Source organism: Ambystoma mexicanum, chromosome 2q (assembly GCF_040938575.1).
Source record: "Ambystoma mexicanum isolate Mex_15411 chromosome 2q, UKY_AmexF1_1, whole genome shotgun sequence".
In the NCBI taxonomy this organism is placed as follows: domain Eukaryota; kingdom Metazoa; phylum Chordata; class Amphibia; order Caudata; family Ambystomatidae; genus Ambystoma; species Ambystoma mexicanum.
In genome coordinates this window covers 1,099,071,274-1,099,087,988 of record NC_090924.1, presented here as the reverse complement: position 1 = coordinate 1,099,087,988, position 16,715 = coordinate 1,099,071,274, and the positions used below count along the sequence as shown (strand labels likewise).

The following is a 16,715-nucleotide window of genomic DNA, read 5'->3' as shown; positions in this document are numbered from 1 at the left end:
TTCCCTTGAGCTTGGTGTGACCAATAAGCTTGCCAAACACCAAACACCGGCCTTCCTCTCCTGGACGTATTTGCTGTGCCTCACTGCAGTGAACCGGATAGCCAGGAGGAACGGAACCGGTTTGGGTTTTTCAGGAGCACACCTTTTATTCAACGCTTTGCTCTGCTGCTGGCTTCTGCCCTGGGCGGTGCAGGACCCTCCAGTCTTCCTCCTTCTTGTCACCATGACAGTCACTTCCAGAACCGTGAGCCTGAATGAACTGCCAAGAACAACCACCTCAGCTACAGCATTCTTCTTCATTTAAGGTACTGTTCAAATCCATTTGTTCGTTCCGTCCCACTGCAGTGAAAGTGTTTTGAATCTTTTGCCTCTCTGAAGGCTTGTCCGTCTCTTCTCTTTTGAATAACTTTTCCTCCGACCAACTTCGTTTTGAACTCTTGACAAAGACTTAACCGCAAACTACTCTGAACTGTGTGATCCTCTGTCAAGACTCTGCACCGTTAACATTGGCCCAGGCCTATTGACTTGAATCCTAGTTGTAGTAAGCCTTTTCTAGATTGCCCTGCCTATCACTTGTTGGTGTTGTTGATCTTGGATAACCTTGTCTTTTCCTCCCTTTTAAATTACTGGAGTGCCATTTTGCTCACACTTCATTTTGAGCCTAACTTGTCCAGAATTGATTGGGGGTTATTGTAGTGTATTAATATTGTGATTTCCTGCTGCTTTATTAGTGAACTGTTTTATAACTGATGGTGTAAATTAATGTATATACTTCTACTCAGAAACCTTAGTAATTGCTGTCCTTTGTGTAACTTCTGATACTGCTCACTTTACTCTTGAGATAAGTCTGGCTGCTCAGCCATCGCTACCACTTCACTGTGTAGTACAGGCTTGTACCAAAGGTGAATTTTTACTTACACTTGTAGTCTTAATTGTGTGTGGTGTTCCCAAAGTGTACTGCATATGATTCTGCCTAACACTGGTGCTCTCCAGATTCTTTTTAACAAACTCCTCTTCTCTGATCCCAGCTCACAGACATTGTCTGTGGGTCTCAGCCTCAGTTTTAAAACTCTCACCATCCTCCTAATGGCTGAAACAAACTTTAAAACTGATTGGTTAGTTGGCTTTCTATTCCAAGTCGGGGGAGGTAAGGCTTTAAAACGCTTGCCATCATTTTGGAGTTCTATTTTCACGTGTTTCCTGTGCAAGAGCTGGTGTTGTCCTGCTGCTCTGCTCCGGCCTTGCCCCAAGGCTGTCCCCGACACAGAAGTTCATTTTGTAGGTTTCTGGTATTAAAATGCCATCAAAGGGGCATGAAACCTCTACTAAGTTCCCACCTGCCCAAAATAGTTTTTCGTTTGGGGAAGGGGAAGACAGTGGGCCTCATTACGAGGTAGGAGGTAGCCATGGTGCTATTAGCACCATGGCTACCCCTTACCGCATTCTGGGTCCGGGTTCCCGAAATAGGGACTTACCGGCTCATTCCATCCTTGGATGACCCGGTAAGTCCCCATTCCGGGAACCATTCCCCATTCCCATTCGAGCCCCCATAGGGCTCAATGGGAATGGGGATGGAGCCAATAACGGTACCGCAATTTGCGGTACCGTTATTAGCTCTGAAGTCCCTTAACGGGTCCCTTCCATAACGCCTAGTAAAACCAGGTGTTAAGGAAGGGACCCGCTAACGGACCTCGGAATAGGGTGGTAAGGGATTACCGGCACCGGTGTCCTTACCGGTGCCGGTAATCCCTTACCACCTACCTCGTAATGAGGCCCAGTATTTCTCTCCTTAAATACGTCATGTTCAGGTAAGGGAGAAAACTGTTCTCCTTCACAAATTCTGCTGCTGCAGGTGCGGGGGTTGGAATAAGTTAAATTTTTCTGTTTGAGGATTCACACCTTTTGACAAAGGGGTCTCTCTGGATGTGCTAGTATTTCCTGGTTCACACTCTGGAATATGCTCCAGTTTTGGAGCAGATTCTAGAGTGTACAATGAAGTAATCTGGAAGAATGCGAGCTGCTGCAAATATTCCGACCACACATTACAGATGTTTAAACATTTACAAGCTCCCCTCGGGGACTATAGTAGATTATAACATCTCCAAACCGCTATATCTATAAAACACAGTATCCGGATTCCTCATCATTACGTGATGACGTAGCTTTCTTAGAAGCGCTGTCATCACGCACACAGTCACTTCCTAGTTACCCGTTGCTAAGGCAACTTCTTAAATGCCATCGTCGCTGAGGGTGCTGCTTTCATGGATACGGCTGCACAGCATTCAGACGCGAGCCGCAGCTCGCATTCTTCCAGATTATTTCATTGTATACTCAAGTCAAAGTAGGACTAGTTTATAAACAGAATCCCTCGTCAGAAACACTTGAAGAAGACTTTTAGTGAGTACCTTGCTTCATTTTTGTGCTTGCAATTAGAATCACAGCATTATCGTATTCCAGAGAATAGCATAGACAACGAAAAATAACTTATGTATTTCACGCATTCTGAACCTCTAAAGGGGATACCCTTTACAGTTGTACCATCACGTAGGCTTATATCGACCATCACAACATGTATTATTACACTTCCAACCAGTCACTCCTAAATAAGTTTTATTGTTATTTGATGCAGGTTTTATGCACATGAAACGGACGACATTCTTTCCTTTGGGTGGATTTATAATAACAGAAGTCCTTGAAGCAATACTGCAGGGATTAAGGTATACGAATATCCAATCTTTCTAGTCCAATGTGAGACATGACGAATGTTGAGGTCTAGATTCTAAGAGACATTATGTAACATGCATTACAGGTCCCCCAGAGCCCCCGGATTAGAAGACATTGTTCATCTTCCCTATTAGGGATTATGAAGACCACTACTTCAGTGTAGTTTCAATGATTTCCACCTGACACTCATGGCAGGTACAATGAAGTGTATACTTGTAGCATAAATTACGAATTTAACGTGAAAAGAGAGTTCAGCTTAGTGACGCTACTTCTTTTGTTATTTGTTCACATAGGATTCATATATTATGAAAGTAAAAGTTTGACTGAAATGAAACCCAGGTCCTGAAGAAGGGATAATTGATCCCGAAACGCGTTGAGCATGCTTTCCCCCTTTTTTTGTGATTTATTTTTGAGAACTTTCTTTGTGTACTTTCCATTGTATTTTAATTTGGTTTTTGACACTTTTTAATTAGTTTGCTTAACCAATGAAGTGTGACCACTTGATATATGTGATGATGTTGTAATTCACCAAACATTTTGATGAACAATATAAGATGAATATTGTCTTTCGTTTACCTTCTACTTTGATACAAAAAATATATACTGAAAAGAAAATTGTGTGAATCGAATTTTACAAATCTGTTTTCCTAAAAATCATAGAGTTGGACATCGTAGACGAGACGGGCAAGACCTGATTGTGTCACAATTCAGCTCTTTTTACTACATTATACCTTAATAGATTAACAATACATTAAGTTTTGATTGTCTGTGGACAATACCCAGAGTGAGCGTGGGACGCGAGTGTTTTCCACAGACATTGGACATCGTTTCCTTGTCCTGTATGTCCTACTCTCAGGAGGACGGTGGGCTGGATGCAGTGTTGGCACTCTAACTTTGTCACACTATCAAAAAAGAATAGCTATCTAGGGCAATAACTCATAAGCAATCTAAAGACAGCCATAAAAAGAAAGGATCACAGTATCAATCCACCTGTTGTATTTCTCTTATCCATCCACCTAGGCATGCATGTGCCCACTTATCTTGGCCAAAAGTAGCAGGAGGAGGAGCAAAGGTGATTCAATCACTGAGACCAAACTTGTACCACTCCACAACTTGGTGTTTCTCCAAACACCAGTTGACAATTAAGAGCTAATCTCACAAAAATACATCAAGGCCCCTCTTTGTTACAAAGATGATGGAAAAGAAAAATATATAAGGCATGGTTTTAAAAAGGCCAATGCAAGCCCCAAAATAGAGCAGGAATAAATTAGAATTTGGAAAAATTGCCAAATGCTAATACTTTACAGCCAGAATGCAGATATACTCTGCTCTGAAAACCCCTTAGCAATAGTTAAAGAGCAGAATTACACTTTCATTTATTTTTATAATGGCGTAATGATTATTATACAAGTGAAATGCAACTTGCTTTCATGACCCAATGTTTGTAATGCATCATAGAGTGTTTCTAACTATTCCAAATATGTTTTGCATTTTCAGAAATATAAACATGACTCATTGTGGCTTCATTCTAATGCAGAAGGGTCGTTTCAGGTATGAAAGTGATAAAATGCCCTTTTATAAAAAGAATGCTATTTTACCACAAACCATGCCTTTTGATGTATTGTAACTGCACTGGCAGAGCAAGGCCTGTGGATGTGTGCAGGCCTGAATGTTGTAATGTAAATTAAAGCATTCTATAAATTCTGTCTGTTTGTTACAGGGAATGAAACATCACATTCCATGACTACTGATTGAGTGAATGGCATTATGCAGGTGTCAAAACACAGGACTGTAGATGTAAATGCATTTTAAACTGAACAACACTTGAGTAGCTGCTCACATATGTATATATTTGCAAACATAATGAAACATACCTAAAGTGGAGAATACCAGGAACATGGCCCCCTACCACTTTGACTGAACTACACAAAAACAAACTATAAGGGAAGCAACAAATGATCATAATGCTTAATGGGAGGATTTACATTGCAAAGTAAACCTACCATAAACATTAATTAATATAACAATTACATTTCAATTCCCAAAACATGTAGAGCTCATAAAGCACAAAAAGGTTCTTGTCAAAAAATTCAAAAACTTCACTATATGATATGATATGATATGGCATTTGTAACGCGCCTATACACAAGTGTTTCAAGGCGCGACGAGGCAGGGAGGGGGGAACAAGGGGAAGACAGAACAACGATCCTACTAGGCCAGATGTCATTCAGACCGCGCAAGTGCAGGGGTAGGGTGAAGGGAAAAAGTGCAAGGGGAAGGGGGAGGGGGGGAGTGCAGTACAAATAAGTAGAATAGAGATAAAATAATAAATAAATAGGGCCAGCTGGTGGCAAGTGCAAGGTAAGTGCAGACAAGTGCTGGGGGGGGGGGGCTGTAGGGATACAGAGACAGTCCCGTGGTGTAGGGGTTGCCAGGGAGGCAGTGCAAGTGAAGAGTGACTGGGCCCAGGACCGAGGTCGGTGAGAGTGGCCCAGTTGCAGAATCAGTGCAGTTTAGGTGAAGAATTTAGCAGGGGAGAGGGAGAGAGAAAGCAGAAGTGAAGAGGAAGGTTTTGAGGTGCTTCCGGAACCGGAGATGGTTCTCCTCAAGTTTCAGGGAGGCAGGAAGGCTGTTCCAGAGGGAGGCCCCTGCCGCGGAGAGAGATCTACCCCCAGCTCGTTGCTTCGAGAAGCGGCTGACCCTGAGGGAGTTGGAGACGGATGAGCGTAGGGCTCGGGAAGGAAGATATTTAGGAAGAGAGAGTTGAAGGTATTTAGGCCCCAGGCCCCAGAAGGCCTTGTGGACAATGCAGAGGGTTTTGAACTTAATCCTCGTAGCCACTGGGAGCCAGTGTAGAGATTTCAGTCCTGGAGAGATACGGTCCCTGGGCTTGAGGCCAAGGACAAGTCTCGCATTTCTGTTCTGGATGAGTTGCAGAGGGCGGAGAGTGGAGGCAGGCAGATTAAGATAGAGGCTGTTACAGTAGTCCAGCTTCGAGAGAACCAGGGCTCGAGAGACAGTGAGCTTCTGGGGGAAGGAGAGGAAGGGAAGAATACCTCTGAGGAGGTGCAGCTGGTAATGTGACTTCTTAGAGACGTCAGATATATGAGGAGAGAAGGAGAGAGTGGAGTCGAAGATGACCCCGAGGTTTTTTGCCTTGCAGGTAGGAGCAGGAAGAGGGCCAAGAGAGGCCGGCCAGAGAGCTGCAGGGAAGGAGGGAGTGGGTGTGCCGATGAGTAGGATCTCAGTCTTACTGGCATTAAGGCAGAGGTCATTGGCAATATGTGCCTTATACATTAAATACATAATCACATTCACAGTCACAGTGTTGCTAATATAGTATACAGTGTTTCCATAAATATAGTAATGAGCCAGAAGTATATCTTTGAATCAAAACATCCCTTTTTACCTACAAAGTGTTTCCATGAATGCATACCATAACCAAGGATATTTCCTCTCATTTTCCTTTATTCTCTTAGTGGTAAAACTCATAATGCATAATGGGAATTCATCGGTATGTTTTGTGAGACGGCCAAGAGACTAGGCAATATTTAATATGTTATGAAGTGTGTTTTTGTGTGCATTATGAGTTATGTATAATTGAGGGTTTGGAAATGTATATTTATATTAGTAAAAATGTTTAGGTTAGATTTACTTTGCAATATGGGCCTTCCCATTAAGCACAGGGCTCGTATTTTGTTTTCCAAAAAGTCAATTTGAAAACATCCAGTGTGTGTGTGCAACCTATGCTAAACTCAAAAGTAGCACCGCCTTTAGCCATACTGTACATGTGCAACATACGTTAAACCCAATAGCAACCTGGCCTTAGGTTTGAGGTGTTCACATAAGGCTGTTCACATAGTCATAAACCCTAGGCATGTGAGCCGTGTGAGAGTTTCTTGTGAGGCAGTTGATCCGGGTGTAGATGCGGTATGGATGTCCAGTGGGTGACTTGTATGTTGCAACCGGATTTCTTGTAATTGCAACTGAAGAATACTGCAAGAATAAAGATATCTTAAATCCTGCTCTGAGTAACTCCATTCTGATCCCAACTACAGTCACATCGTATCAATTATGCTGTCGTTTTTGTTCATTAGTCTGTATTCGTAACATTCTCAAAGATGTTGGCTGCTCGGGAAGTATTGCTATGTGCGTTCCCAAGAAAGAACGATACTGTGTGACTTTGCTATGGTTAGGCAGTACTGACATTTAATGAATGGCCTGCCATTCTAACTAAACAGCATGAATGAAGTATACAGTGTCGTTACCAGTCAATATGGACCTCGTAAAGTAATTATGCCTATTTGCACCAATGCAAAACGTCTGGGATTATAACTTCAAAGTTCAAAAGAGGAGAATGAACATTAATGTAAATAGCAAAATCATTATTTTGTTGAACATGTTGATGTGGTTCAAAGGATTGCTTCGGCGGAGAGCATTTCCCAATTGCTGCACAACTCTGAACAAATAACAATAAATAAATAAATAAATACGCTTACCCGTCTGATTAGAGAGGAGTCTGGTTGTGCAACAAACTCATATATCCCAAAATCACCCAGAGCATCTTCATGTCCTAAAATGCACAAACACAAAACATTAAATCCCTCATTTATGTTTAATTGTGTAGAAAGTCATGCTGAACGTTCTCTTAGTAGATATCCTAAAACATGGTTGTTTAAAAAATACAAAGCTGTTTCAATACTATTTTAAATATACCTGTGATAAATGACATGGTTCCCATGCAGCTGACAACTCATTGTGATGTTTGGCTAACGTCTCACAATGTGGTTCTACATTTCATTAATTAATTCTAGAGTACAAGTTGCCTTGACGCTGGATAGCTGGGAACCAAATGAAAGTTAAATACATAGGAGAGCCCAGTAAATGTTCCTTGTTCTTTTTGTTTTTACTTTCATTTATGCTTATTTTTTTTGCTGCTCTCATCGCAAGTCCGATTGTAGATGTGGGGTTCACAGTGACAGAGACAGCATTATACAAAGGAGTGGAAGAGTTGCAAAGCACCAACAGCTTGTCGCTACCTGTTTACATTCTAGGCACCAGCCAATGAAGGGAAGACCAATGCACAATGCACAATCACGGCTATACAGGAACAACTCAATATAAGCAGCACCCCTCTACATAGGCCCTTTGAGGAGAGGTACAGAAAATCAGCAGACATTTTAAAATAAGTTGGACTTAGTCCTGTTTTGCTGCCTAAACGAACCTGTTCAACCGTCACTCGCAGCCAACCTTACTACCTCAAGTGAATGCTTCCAAATGCCCATGCTGTTTCAGATGCTCTTCAGTAGACTCGTTTGTGAGGATTGGGCTCAACCCCACCAAGCTGACACCCAAACACTAAGAATGTGGGCAGCTGCAGCGGTCACAAGACGTGACTGGAGCACCCAGGCACAAATAAGAAACAAAGCACGTAGGTGTCCTTAGCCGATGCGCATACACCCCAGTATATACGTTTAAAATATCTTTATTCAACAATAAGCAATGACAATCTGTGTCCAATAGGATGTCCATTTTTCTTTTTTAATTGAAGTGCCACGGTAGTGTGCCAACACGTGTTTCGACGCTCACACTGCGTCCTCTTCAGGGCGTCACTTAGTCCTTGCAAGACTAATGCTCTATCTACAGCGTTAGCACCTCACTCTTGTTATAGTCACTTGTTGAATGGTGTCATTATAAAGGGATGCGGAGTTCCAATCTCACACAATGCGTTATTTCTTCCAAACCTCCACTAGTGTGCGGTCGCGCTCATGAGAGCCCCATGGCCACGGCTGCGGTGTTCCACAATTCGGAGCATGAAGACAAGCTCTTCAGTAGACTGCTGGAAATTACCAACCCAAGTGCCACAGAGACCGTGTCACCCCCTCAAGTTAAAGTACCGTTGCACCTCCTATGCCAGGGGGTCATTGATCATGTGAGCGTAGCACGCGAGAAAAACATTTCTATGGATTTGGAAGACCGCGTTGGACATTTTAAGGTGACAGTACAGTGATATGATATGTTATTTATAATGCGCTTAATACCCAGAGGTTTCTAAGCACGGACCCAGGGGATTGAACCTGTGGTACTCCGTGTTGTCTTGCTTCCAAGGCAAGCACGTTACCCCTGAGCTATCCTCCCGAGACCATGCATGTCTCTAGTGTGTAGTTAGTCAGGAGAAGTAGGCTGGGTTGCCCAAATGGCATGAAGCTTCAGATTTTCTGGACGCAGATTATGATATATGTACAATGAATCTTGCAGTTTTACTACTCAGTTTCGAACTGGGTCACATTCAGTCAGCCCTTGTTTATGAAGCAGCAGCGCTGTACATTCTGGGATGTGTGTGCCCATATTTATAATTAGAACAATAAAACTACAGGTCCCAGATGCTTCGTTAAAAAGCAAAGATTGACTGATGTTGTTCATCAAAAAATTGAACTAATCAGCTATGTTACCATCGATTGCCATGTCAGGTTAGCTGTTGTGCAGTCACAAAGTGCTGAGTGAGAACAGAAGATAGGAGAAGAGGACGATGGAGAGCAGAAGTTAACAAGGAGCAATGAATACTCACAATATTAAAAAAATACCTCGTAAAAAAGTGGCATGAAGACTTTTTTGGGACACACGTTTTTTTTTCATGAGGCTTTTATATAAAACATTTCATCTTGCAGTTTAAATATAATTTTAAATGTATCTGGTTTACAATGCTCTTTCGAAAGAGGAGGATGGGGCTGAAGTCAAGTCAGTTTATTTATTTGATGGAATAGAGAATTGAAAGAAGTGGTTATGGTTTTTAGTTTTGAGGTATTCTGAGTTGCTATGTTGCTCTAATGTCATGTCTGAAAACTTCAACCAGTCCCGGCTGTTCACAAACATGTGTTGTCAACTGCCAGCTATGCTAGAGGAATATCATAGTCCTGACTCCACTCAAAGAGTCATTTTACATGGGAAGATTGGCTGGCAGACACACCTTTCAGGCAGCGCTGTTCTACATGATTGCTGCACAGCTTAAATGAGTCTGGGATCTCTGCCCTGTTTCTTAAAATACAACATTCAAAACACCATTTAGCACTTTGTGAAATTAGTTGACTGATGACATTATATTATGGTAATCCCTTATTTCACACATTCAATGCCTTTTCAAAACTATAATAACATCTAATTCATTCAATTTTACTTAACATTTCGTGATTGGTTTGGAATACATCCATGCAGTCGTTTCTAAAATATTAACCTTTATATCAACCTTGGTGCTTTTTACAGCAGAGAGACTGAGCGAGGCTAATAACATTTGACTCGCTGGATGGATTTCAATGACATTTTCCAAACAAAACGGTTGTCAAAGTTAATAAGAAAACATAAAAAACAATGTTTTCAACCTACTCGTATTCATTTTCCATAGAGAAAAGGTGCAGTTTTTTTAACAGCCATAGCTTGAAAACTGACTTAACCTTCACTTGCCATTTGCAATGGCATTACATTTATTCTGAAGGTTTGAGACAAAAGAATTTTATAGTATAGGGTGGCAGTTGCCGCCCTATAGTTAAGGTGAGTCAGAGTTACATAAGAAAAGGAAGAAATTAATTGTTAATAACTTTTGATTCGTGTGATGGACCTGGCCGGAATTCTGCACACATTTTTGTACATCAATGCATGGGTTTGTTTAACTATTAATAAGATATTCTATCTTGGAGCCAAATGATGTTTTTTAAAAATAAATGTTTGAAATTGGAGTGATATGGGACAAAAAAACAAATGAAAACGAAAAGTTTATTTGTGATATATTGTGATATATTGAATCTAAAAGAGCATGAACCAGTACAATATGACTAGGACAACATGGCCGCCAGTCTGTAGAATTTAAGAGGAACAATGTAAACTGATCACATGATCGGAACGAGTCTGTCTTCATTTACTGTTTTGTTTTAAATGAATGGCTTGTAAGCCTTTGGGTGTAACATTTAGCCTGAAGTAGTCTCCGAGTTGGGACGGAACGGGAGGCGCTACTACCACAGTTATGGAGCCCAGATACATTCTGTAAGTCCATGCTGATAGCTTTTTAATGTGCTTTATGAAATAGAAGTCATATTTTAGCACTATACTTTTGGGATTGAGTGTTTTGCTTCAAGCAGTATGGTGAGGGTGTGTTTGATATACAGACACACTCCACATAAATGCAGCAAAGTGTGTAATAATTACGAGGTTTTTTCCAACCTGCAAAAGCCTCCCGCTGAAAGAGGTTTAGTGCACCATAGGAATAGCCCAGGTTTTTTTGTGTGATATATATATATATATATATATGTTCAGTGAAAAAACTTAGTTAAAGGGACGTTATAGTTAAGTTGCGCTACTAAAAGCCTATCAAATTCAGTGAAAAAAACTTTGTTATAAGGATGTTATGGTTAAGTTGCGCTACTAAAATCCTATAAAATTCAGTGAAAAACCGTTGTTAAAGGGGCGTTATGGTTACAAGTAAAACCAAAAATAATTCACATATAATGGTAAGCTAAGCAACCATAACACGCGCCACCACCGTGCACTGCTAAGAATAACACCCATGACACCCTGCTGAGTCCTAATAACTTACCCCCCCACACCCTCTTGCTTTACAGAGCCGCCAGAGCACCAAGGAACCACGCAAGTTGCGACAGTGCAGGGAATAAGAACCTTTAACATAACATAACATACAGCTTCCACGTATATATTTCAGAGCCTGTAACTATGACCAAAGAGTAGACACATATCCCGTTTCAAGAATCTGGATCACTCTCAGGAGATCTTGCGCGCGCCCATCGCCTCAGTGCAGAGTCTGGCCCACATACATACATAGCACCGAAAAGCACGTTGCGCCTGTCTTTCAGTGGGCCACTGTACATTTCTTACACAAAATAAGAGGCACATCTGGGAAATGTCATATGGAGTCCATCTTCTATAGTAATTATATATTTCAGGAAAACAATATATGCATTCAACAAACATTATACTAATCTTTCATTAAACAATAATGAAAGGCTGTGTCTTGCATTGAAAGCCAGTTACACCAGTGTTCGTGTTGCTGCTCTCTGAAATCCAAGATGCCTAAAATATAGTTGGTTATCACTTTTATTTTTCCCATGCTTGAAATATTTTGCAATCTGCTGTCGCTAGATGGCAGTGCGGGGTTGATCTGTATTCAAAAGAGCCGCTCGCCTAGCTCCTTAAAAGCTGAGACCGTGAGCTCCGTTACGTGATTGTCTCGCCAAAGGCCATTCGAAGACTCATCAGGAATGTCTTTGTTAGATCATAGCAGGAAACCATGTTTGAATAACAGCAAATGCATTGCAAAGGTGAGTGCTTTAAATGGAAAAAAAGAAGTGCAGGTACTCTCCAGTCTAGACTTTAAGTGGGCTGGGACTCTGCCTAGAAGGGTCTTAAAAGCAATCTCGCGCTGGAGCCCGGCCAGGCTCATTATCCCCTTTCAGATAATCTCACTCTGCATGTCTTTTTCCAACTCCATTTTCGTAGTTCAGCATTTGTGTCACTTTCTGTGTGTGTCTGGCACTTTGTGTCTCATTCTCTATTTGTGATCATTTCTATATGTCTCACGCCCCACACTCCCACTTGTTCTCTCACCCTCATTTCCTCAGCGGAGTCTGGCCCTGGGAGCATGCTCTGCTGAAACATCTTAGTCTTTCCAACCAACATCTCAGTATAATGGTTTACTGTTCGGTCAATTACCTTTAAATGGGATCCTGTCACTCTAATGCGACCATTTCTCAAAGACACTCATCAACCACAGACCTATTTCGACCTGTGTGGATACCACTATTGGCGTGTATAAAAGATGACAGGCTTTGAGAACTCCCATTTTTTTTTGTACAGGCAATGCACAGTGAGATTACATTATTTTCCACGTTCAAACACTTTGGTTAAGAAGTGTATTTGGGGTTCCTTCACACAAACTTCCAATTTGCTGTTATGCATTGTGTTCAGAAAATGTATTTATCCATATAAAATGAGACTTTCTTTTTGTGTGTCAAACTAGCAGATGATATAGCTGTAACCTGAGTTTTAAAAGTGGACTTTTATCATCGTTTGCTTTTAACGTCTAATAGTTAGGAACTTGTGAAGTAACTGGAGCTGTGTGCGGGTTTTCAATCCAAAACGTTCCATCACAACTCCATTACTTAAACATTTACATATTAGAAAAGGCACTGTTAATAACAAAGAAACATGTTAAAAAGGTAATTGCCCAGGCTTTCCAAATCAGTCCGTGTTCCCTAAGAAAGCTCACACTTCAGACACGCCCCCACGCTCCTACAATTCAGAAAAGAACTCAATACCCACCTCTTCAAGGAGTCTCTCTCCTCAACACATAGGCCATCACGTGGCCACGCGCCACCTGACTCGTTAGACGCTGCACATCTCTCGCCTCAATACCACCCGGTACAGCTGTACCCCACTGTATCCTACCCACCACCCCCCGCTGTATATCTGTTCTGTTGTTACCTCTGGAAAGCGCTCCGTTATGCATCTGTGCTGTTGTATTTCTCTGTAAAGCACTCCCTTGCTTCTCAAAGCTAGGTCCGTGCTCAGGAAATACCAAAATAATAAGAATAATGCCTAACAGGTGGAGCTGCAGGTCTGTCTCTCCTTTTGCTCTGTAGGGTAGGCCCTGAAGGAGACATTTTGGGCACTGCGGGGTGGAGTAGTGAGCAGGTGGGAGAGGGCGCTGCTTTCCCAAGCAAAGGCTGCATAAGCTTGGTCCTTCATTGCGATAAAGCAAAATGAAAAGCTTTCATTTTCACATCACCACATAGTGGAGTACCGGTACTCTCTTTCAGGCTTTGGGACGTGCAGGTACTTTAATGCTCAGAAATAAGAAGTGCAGGTACTGAGGGCCAGGTAGGGCCAGCCCATTTAAAGCACTGGCAAAGGGTGAACTGTTTTCTGTAGCCTGCTGTAAATCCAGCTACTACGCTCTGCTCACCCCCACAGCCATTTAGGATTTTTAATATCAAGCACGACGCACAAATGCACCTTCCCTACTAACGCCCGCCTTCTCCCCCAATCGCCCTCACAATCACTTCCGTGTTAGTGACAGCATGACCTGTCACCCAGGAAATAACACACATCTTTTAAGTGAATGGGCCAGACAGCTGGACTGAGATTCCCATCTCTTTATAGACAGAATGCAGCAAGTAAAATGGACAGAGACGTCTAGTTGAGGGGTCTCACAGGACAGCACGCGGAGCCCAGTGACATGGCATAGACAAGAAGCAGTACAGTGGGCGATTAAGACATTACACTTAATGAAGTGAGTGATGGTGACCAGTGAAGTACAATCATTTTGTGATGGAGTGATGAGGTCACCTTTCTCAAAAAAAGGAGGTTTGTGGGCTATCAGTGTGCCATGTGATCGGCTCTGGCCGGGATCTCACGAGACTCGTCCACACGAGCGTCTACACCTCAGAGAGCAGGGAGATGAAGCAGACTACAGAGGAGAGCTGTCGCACAGCGGTGCTCCTCCTGAACATTTATTTTATATTCACATTAAGACATACACGGACTTACTATACGCAGACAGTGCATTCAACTGCCTAGCCTGTACACAGTTTTGGTATTCAAGATATTAAACACGATCCACAGTATTTGTGTGAGAGACTCATTCTTGCCAGGCCACAACACAATGCCAATGCATCAATTCAGTGTGGAACTGAAGATAGCCAATAATGTGAGAGCCCCTCCTCTGAGAAAGAGTATGACTTAAATAGCCTGTTCTGTGGAAAGGATCCCACTCAGGGCGGTCTGCATTCACGTTTTACCCTGCTCTGCCTCAGCAGAGGAGCAGTATTCCAGCAGATCAGTCTGCTCCCGCCCCGATTGTGGTCAGTAGAGCGCGCTCAAGTTTTTTGGCTAATTTTAAAATACTTGGGGTAACACCAAGAGACATGGCTTCACCTCACTGATGAAGGCAGATTCATGTGTCTTGGGCTGCTGCTGGTACTCTTGTTCAGAGCAGAGTTGCCTAGAAGATCGGTGCTGGACCATCCTTGTGTGAGGGGTTAAACTGATGTACAATGGACATTTTCTCTGTGGTAAGGCACAGCGGGCTAGACTGTACACCCACGCGAGTGGGCCCCTTCTCACAGAACAGTCTAATGAAGCAGTATTCCTCCTCAGTGGAGGGGCTCTCACTTATTTGGCTAATGTTTGAACAAACGATAGTAGAACTATATCAAAGTCCACCGAAACTGAACTGCCCAACATCAATCTGTAGTGTATGGTTATGGTACTGGCTGTAGCCCAGGTACAAGCATTACGTTTGCCCTGTATTGAGGCCCCCACAATCTACACAAAAGGCTTCAATACCACTGGTAGATCAACCTTAGACAGACGGGCAATGGATGCACATGGTGCTATGACCTGTAGAAAAGGCCAGTTGAATCTACTGGCGCAGGGTTGAGGTGGAAGGTTTAAGACCCTTCAACAAGATTCCAAATAAAACAAAGAGAGCTTGTGATTATCGAAAGCTCTGTGTGCCAAGTAATTTGTGAGGCAACAAGTATGTCAAGAAAACATAATTGCTCCTCTTCTGGGGAATCTGGCATCCCTGGTAAGACTTGCAGTATTACCTCCTGACAGAGATGAACATCGTGACCATCCTTCGGAGAAAGCTCAAGAAATGACTGCCTAGAACAAGCTGATGTAGGGTTTGTGGCAAAGGAAGCATCATAGTTCCTTTACCCATCGCCCTGATGTGATAGTTACTGGGAATAAAACCTTGGCCGAGAAATGATTTAAAAGGGTCTTTCAAAGTGGCTCAAATAGGGTACTCTGGGGTATCATAGAACCAGGGGCAGATCTTAAGGGGTAAAAGAATAAGAAACAATAAGGTGACGAAGTTCAAAGCTATGAAAAAGCTTAGAAGCCAATGGTTCCACCTGAGATAATCCACCCCAAGTGTCCCAGAAGACTTTGATCACTGCACACTGGCTCATTAGTTTTGACACAGAGAGACCCATCAAAAAAAATCCTCTAAAAATTAAAAAAAACTTAAATGGATCAATTAACAATGATGTGCTATGCTTGTCCTGACATCATATGGAGATTGTCGGCCAATTCAGATGGTACACGGGTAGTGATGCTCGTTTCATTGCGTCCTGTGTGCAAAAAGCAACCCATTTAGAGCATTCAGTCTCCTGCGTCTTATCCGTTCACTCTCCAGGCCACCAAGTGTAGCTGGGAGAGGACTGGAAGCAACAGGAGGGGATATCACAGGGGTCACCGTGATAGGGACATATTGAATGGATCCCTCTCAGCCAGTGGAGGTTGAAGGGAATATTACAGATGTCTTAACCATGGAAGGATAATGATTAGGACTTCCAAGATCTCCTGCTGAATCTTCCGAAGCATCCTTAGGATCAGAGGGAAAGGTAGCAATGCATTAGGGAGGCCCACACACCATGGAAATGATAGGGCTTCATACCGCTATGCTTGGGGGACATGCAATATGATATAATGCACGAGAATGAAGCATTTATTTCGGATGCAATCCATGGGGTACCGAACTGGAGGTAAATCAGATGGAAGAGCTCTGCGCGAAAGGCATACTAGGCTGATGAAGAAGAAGGATGACAAAGACTAAGACAAAGGACTAGAACAAAGGGCCATGATTAAGGTGAATGACCAGGATGAAGGACTATGATTAGGGTGAAGGGTTGCTGAAGAAAAATTACTAGAACGAACAACTGTGATTAACAACTATAATGAAGTAGAAGGAATTTGATGAATGATAACGAAGGCGAAGGACACTGGCGAAGGAGAAGGAACATGATGAAGAACTATGACAAAGGACTATGACAAAGTGAGAAGGACTATGATGAAGGACTTTGATGAAAGAGAAGAACTAGAATGACTGGCTATGATGATTGAGAAGGGCTAGGATAAAGGACTAAGGTCCATAAAGAACGACTGTGAGGAAGAGCTTTGATAAAGGTGGGGTACTATGATAA

The 16,715-nt window shown here is 42.4% G+C and overlaps 1 protein-coding gene across 1 annotated transcript in view; it reads right to left on the bottom strand.

The window, feature by feature from the left end:
• The window catches only part of HEPACAM2 (HEPACAM family member 2), a 624,068-nt gene that overhangs the window by 156,931 nt on the left and 450,422 nt on the right, over positions 1-16,715 (bottom strand). Inside the window, exon 8 of the mRNA XM_069648465.1 lies at positions 7,224-7,297. Within this exon, the coding sequence (XP_069504566.1) occupies positions 7,224-7,297 (74 nt within the window). The remainder of the gene's footprint in view (positions 1-7,223; positions 7,298-16,715) is intronic.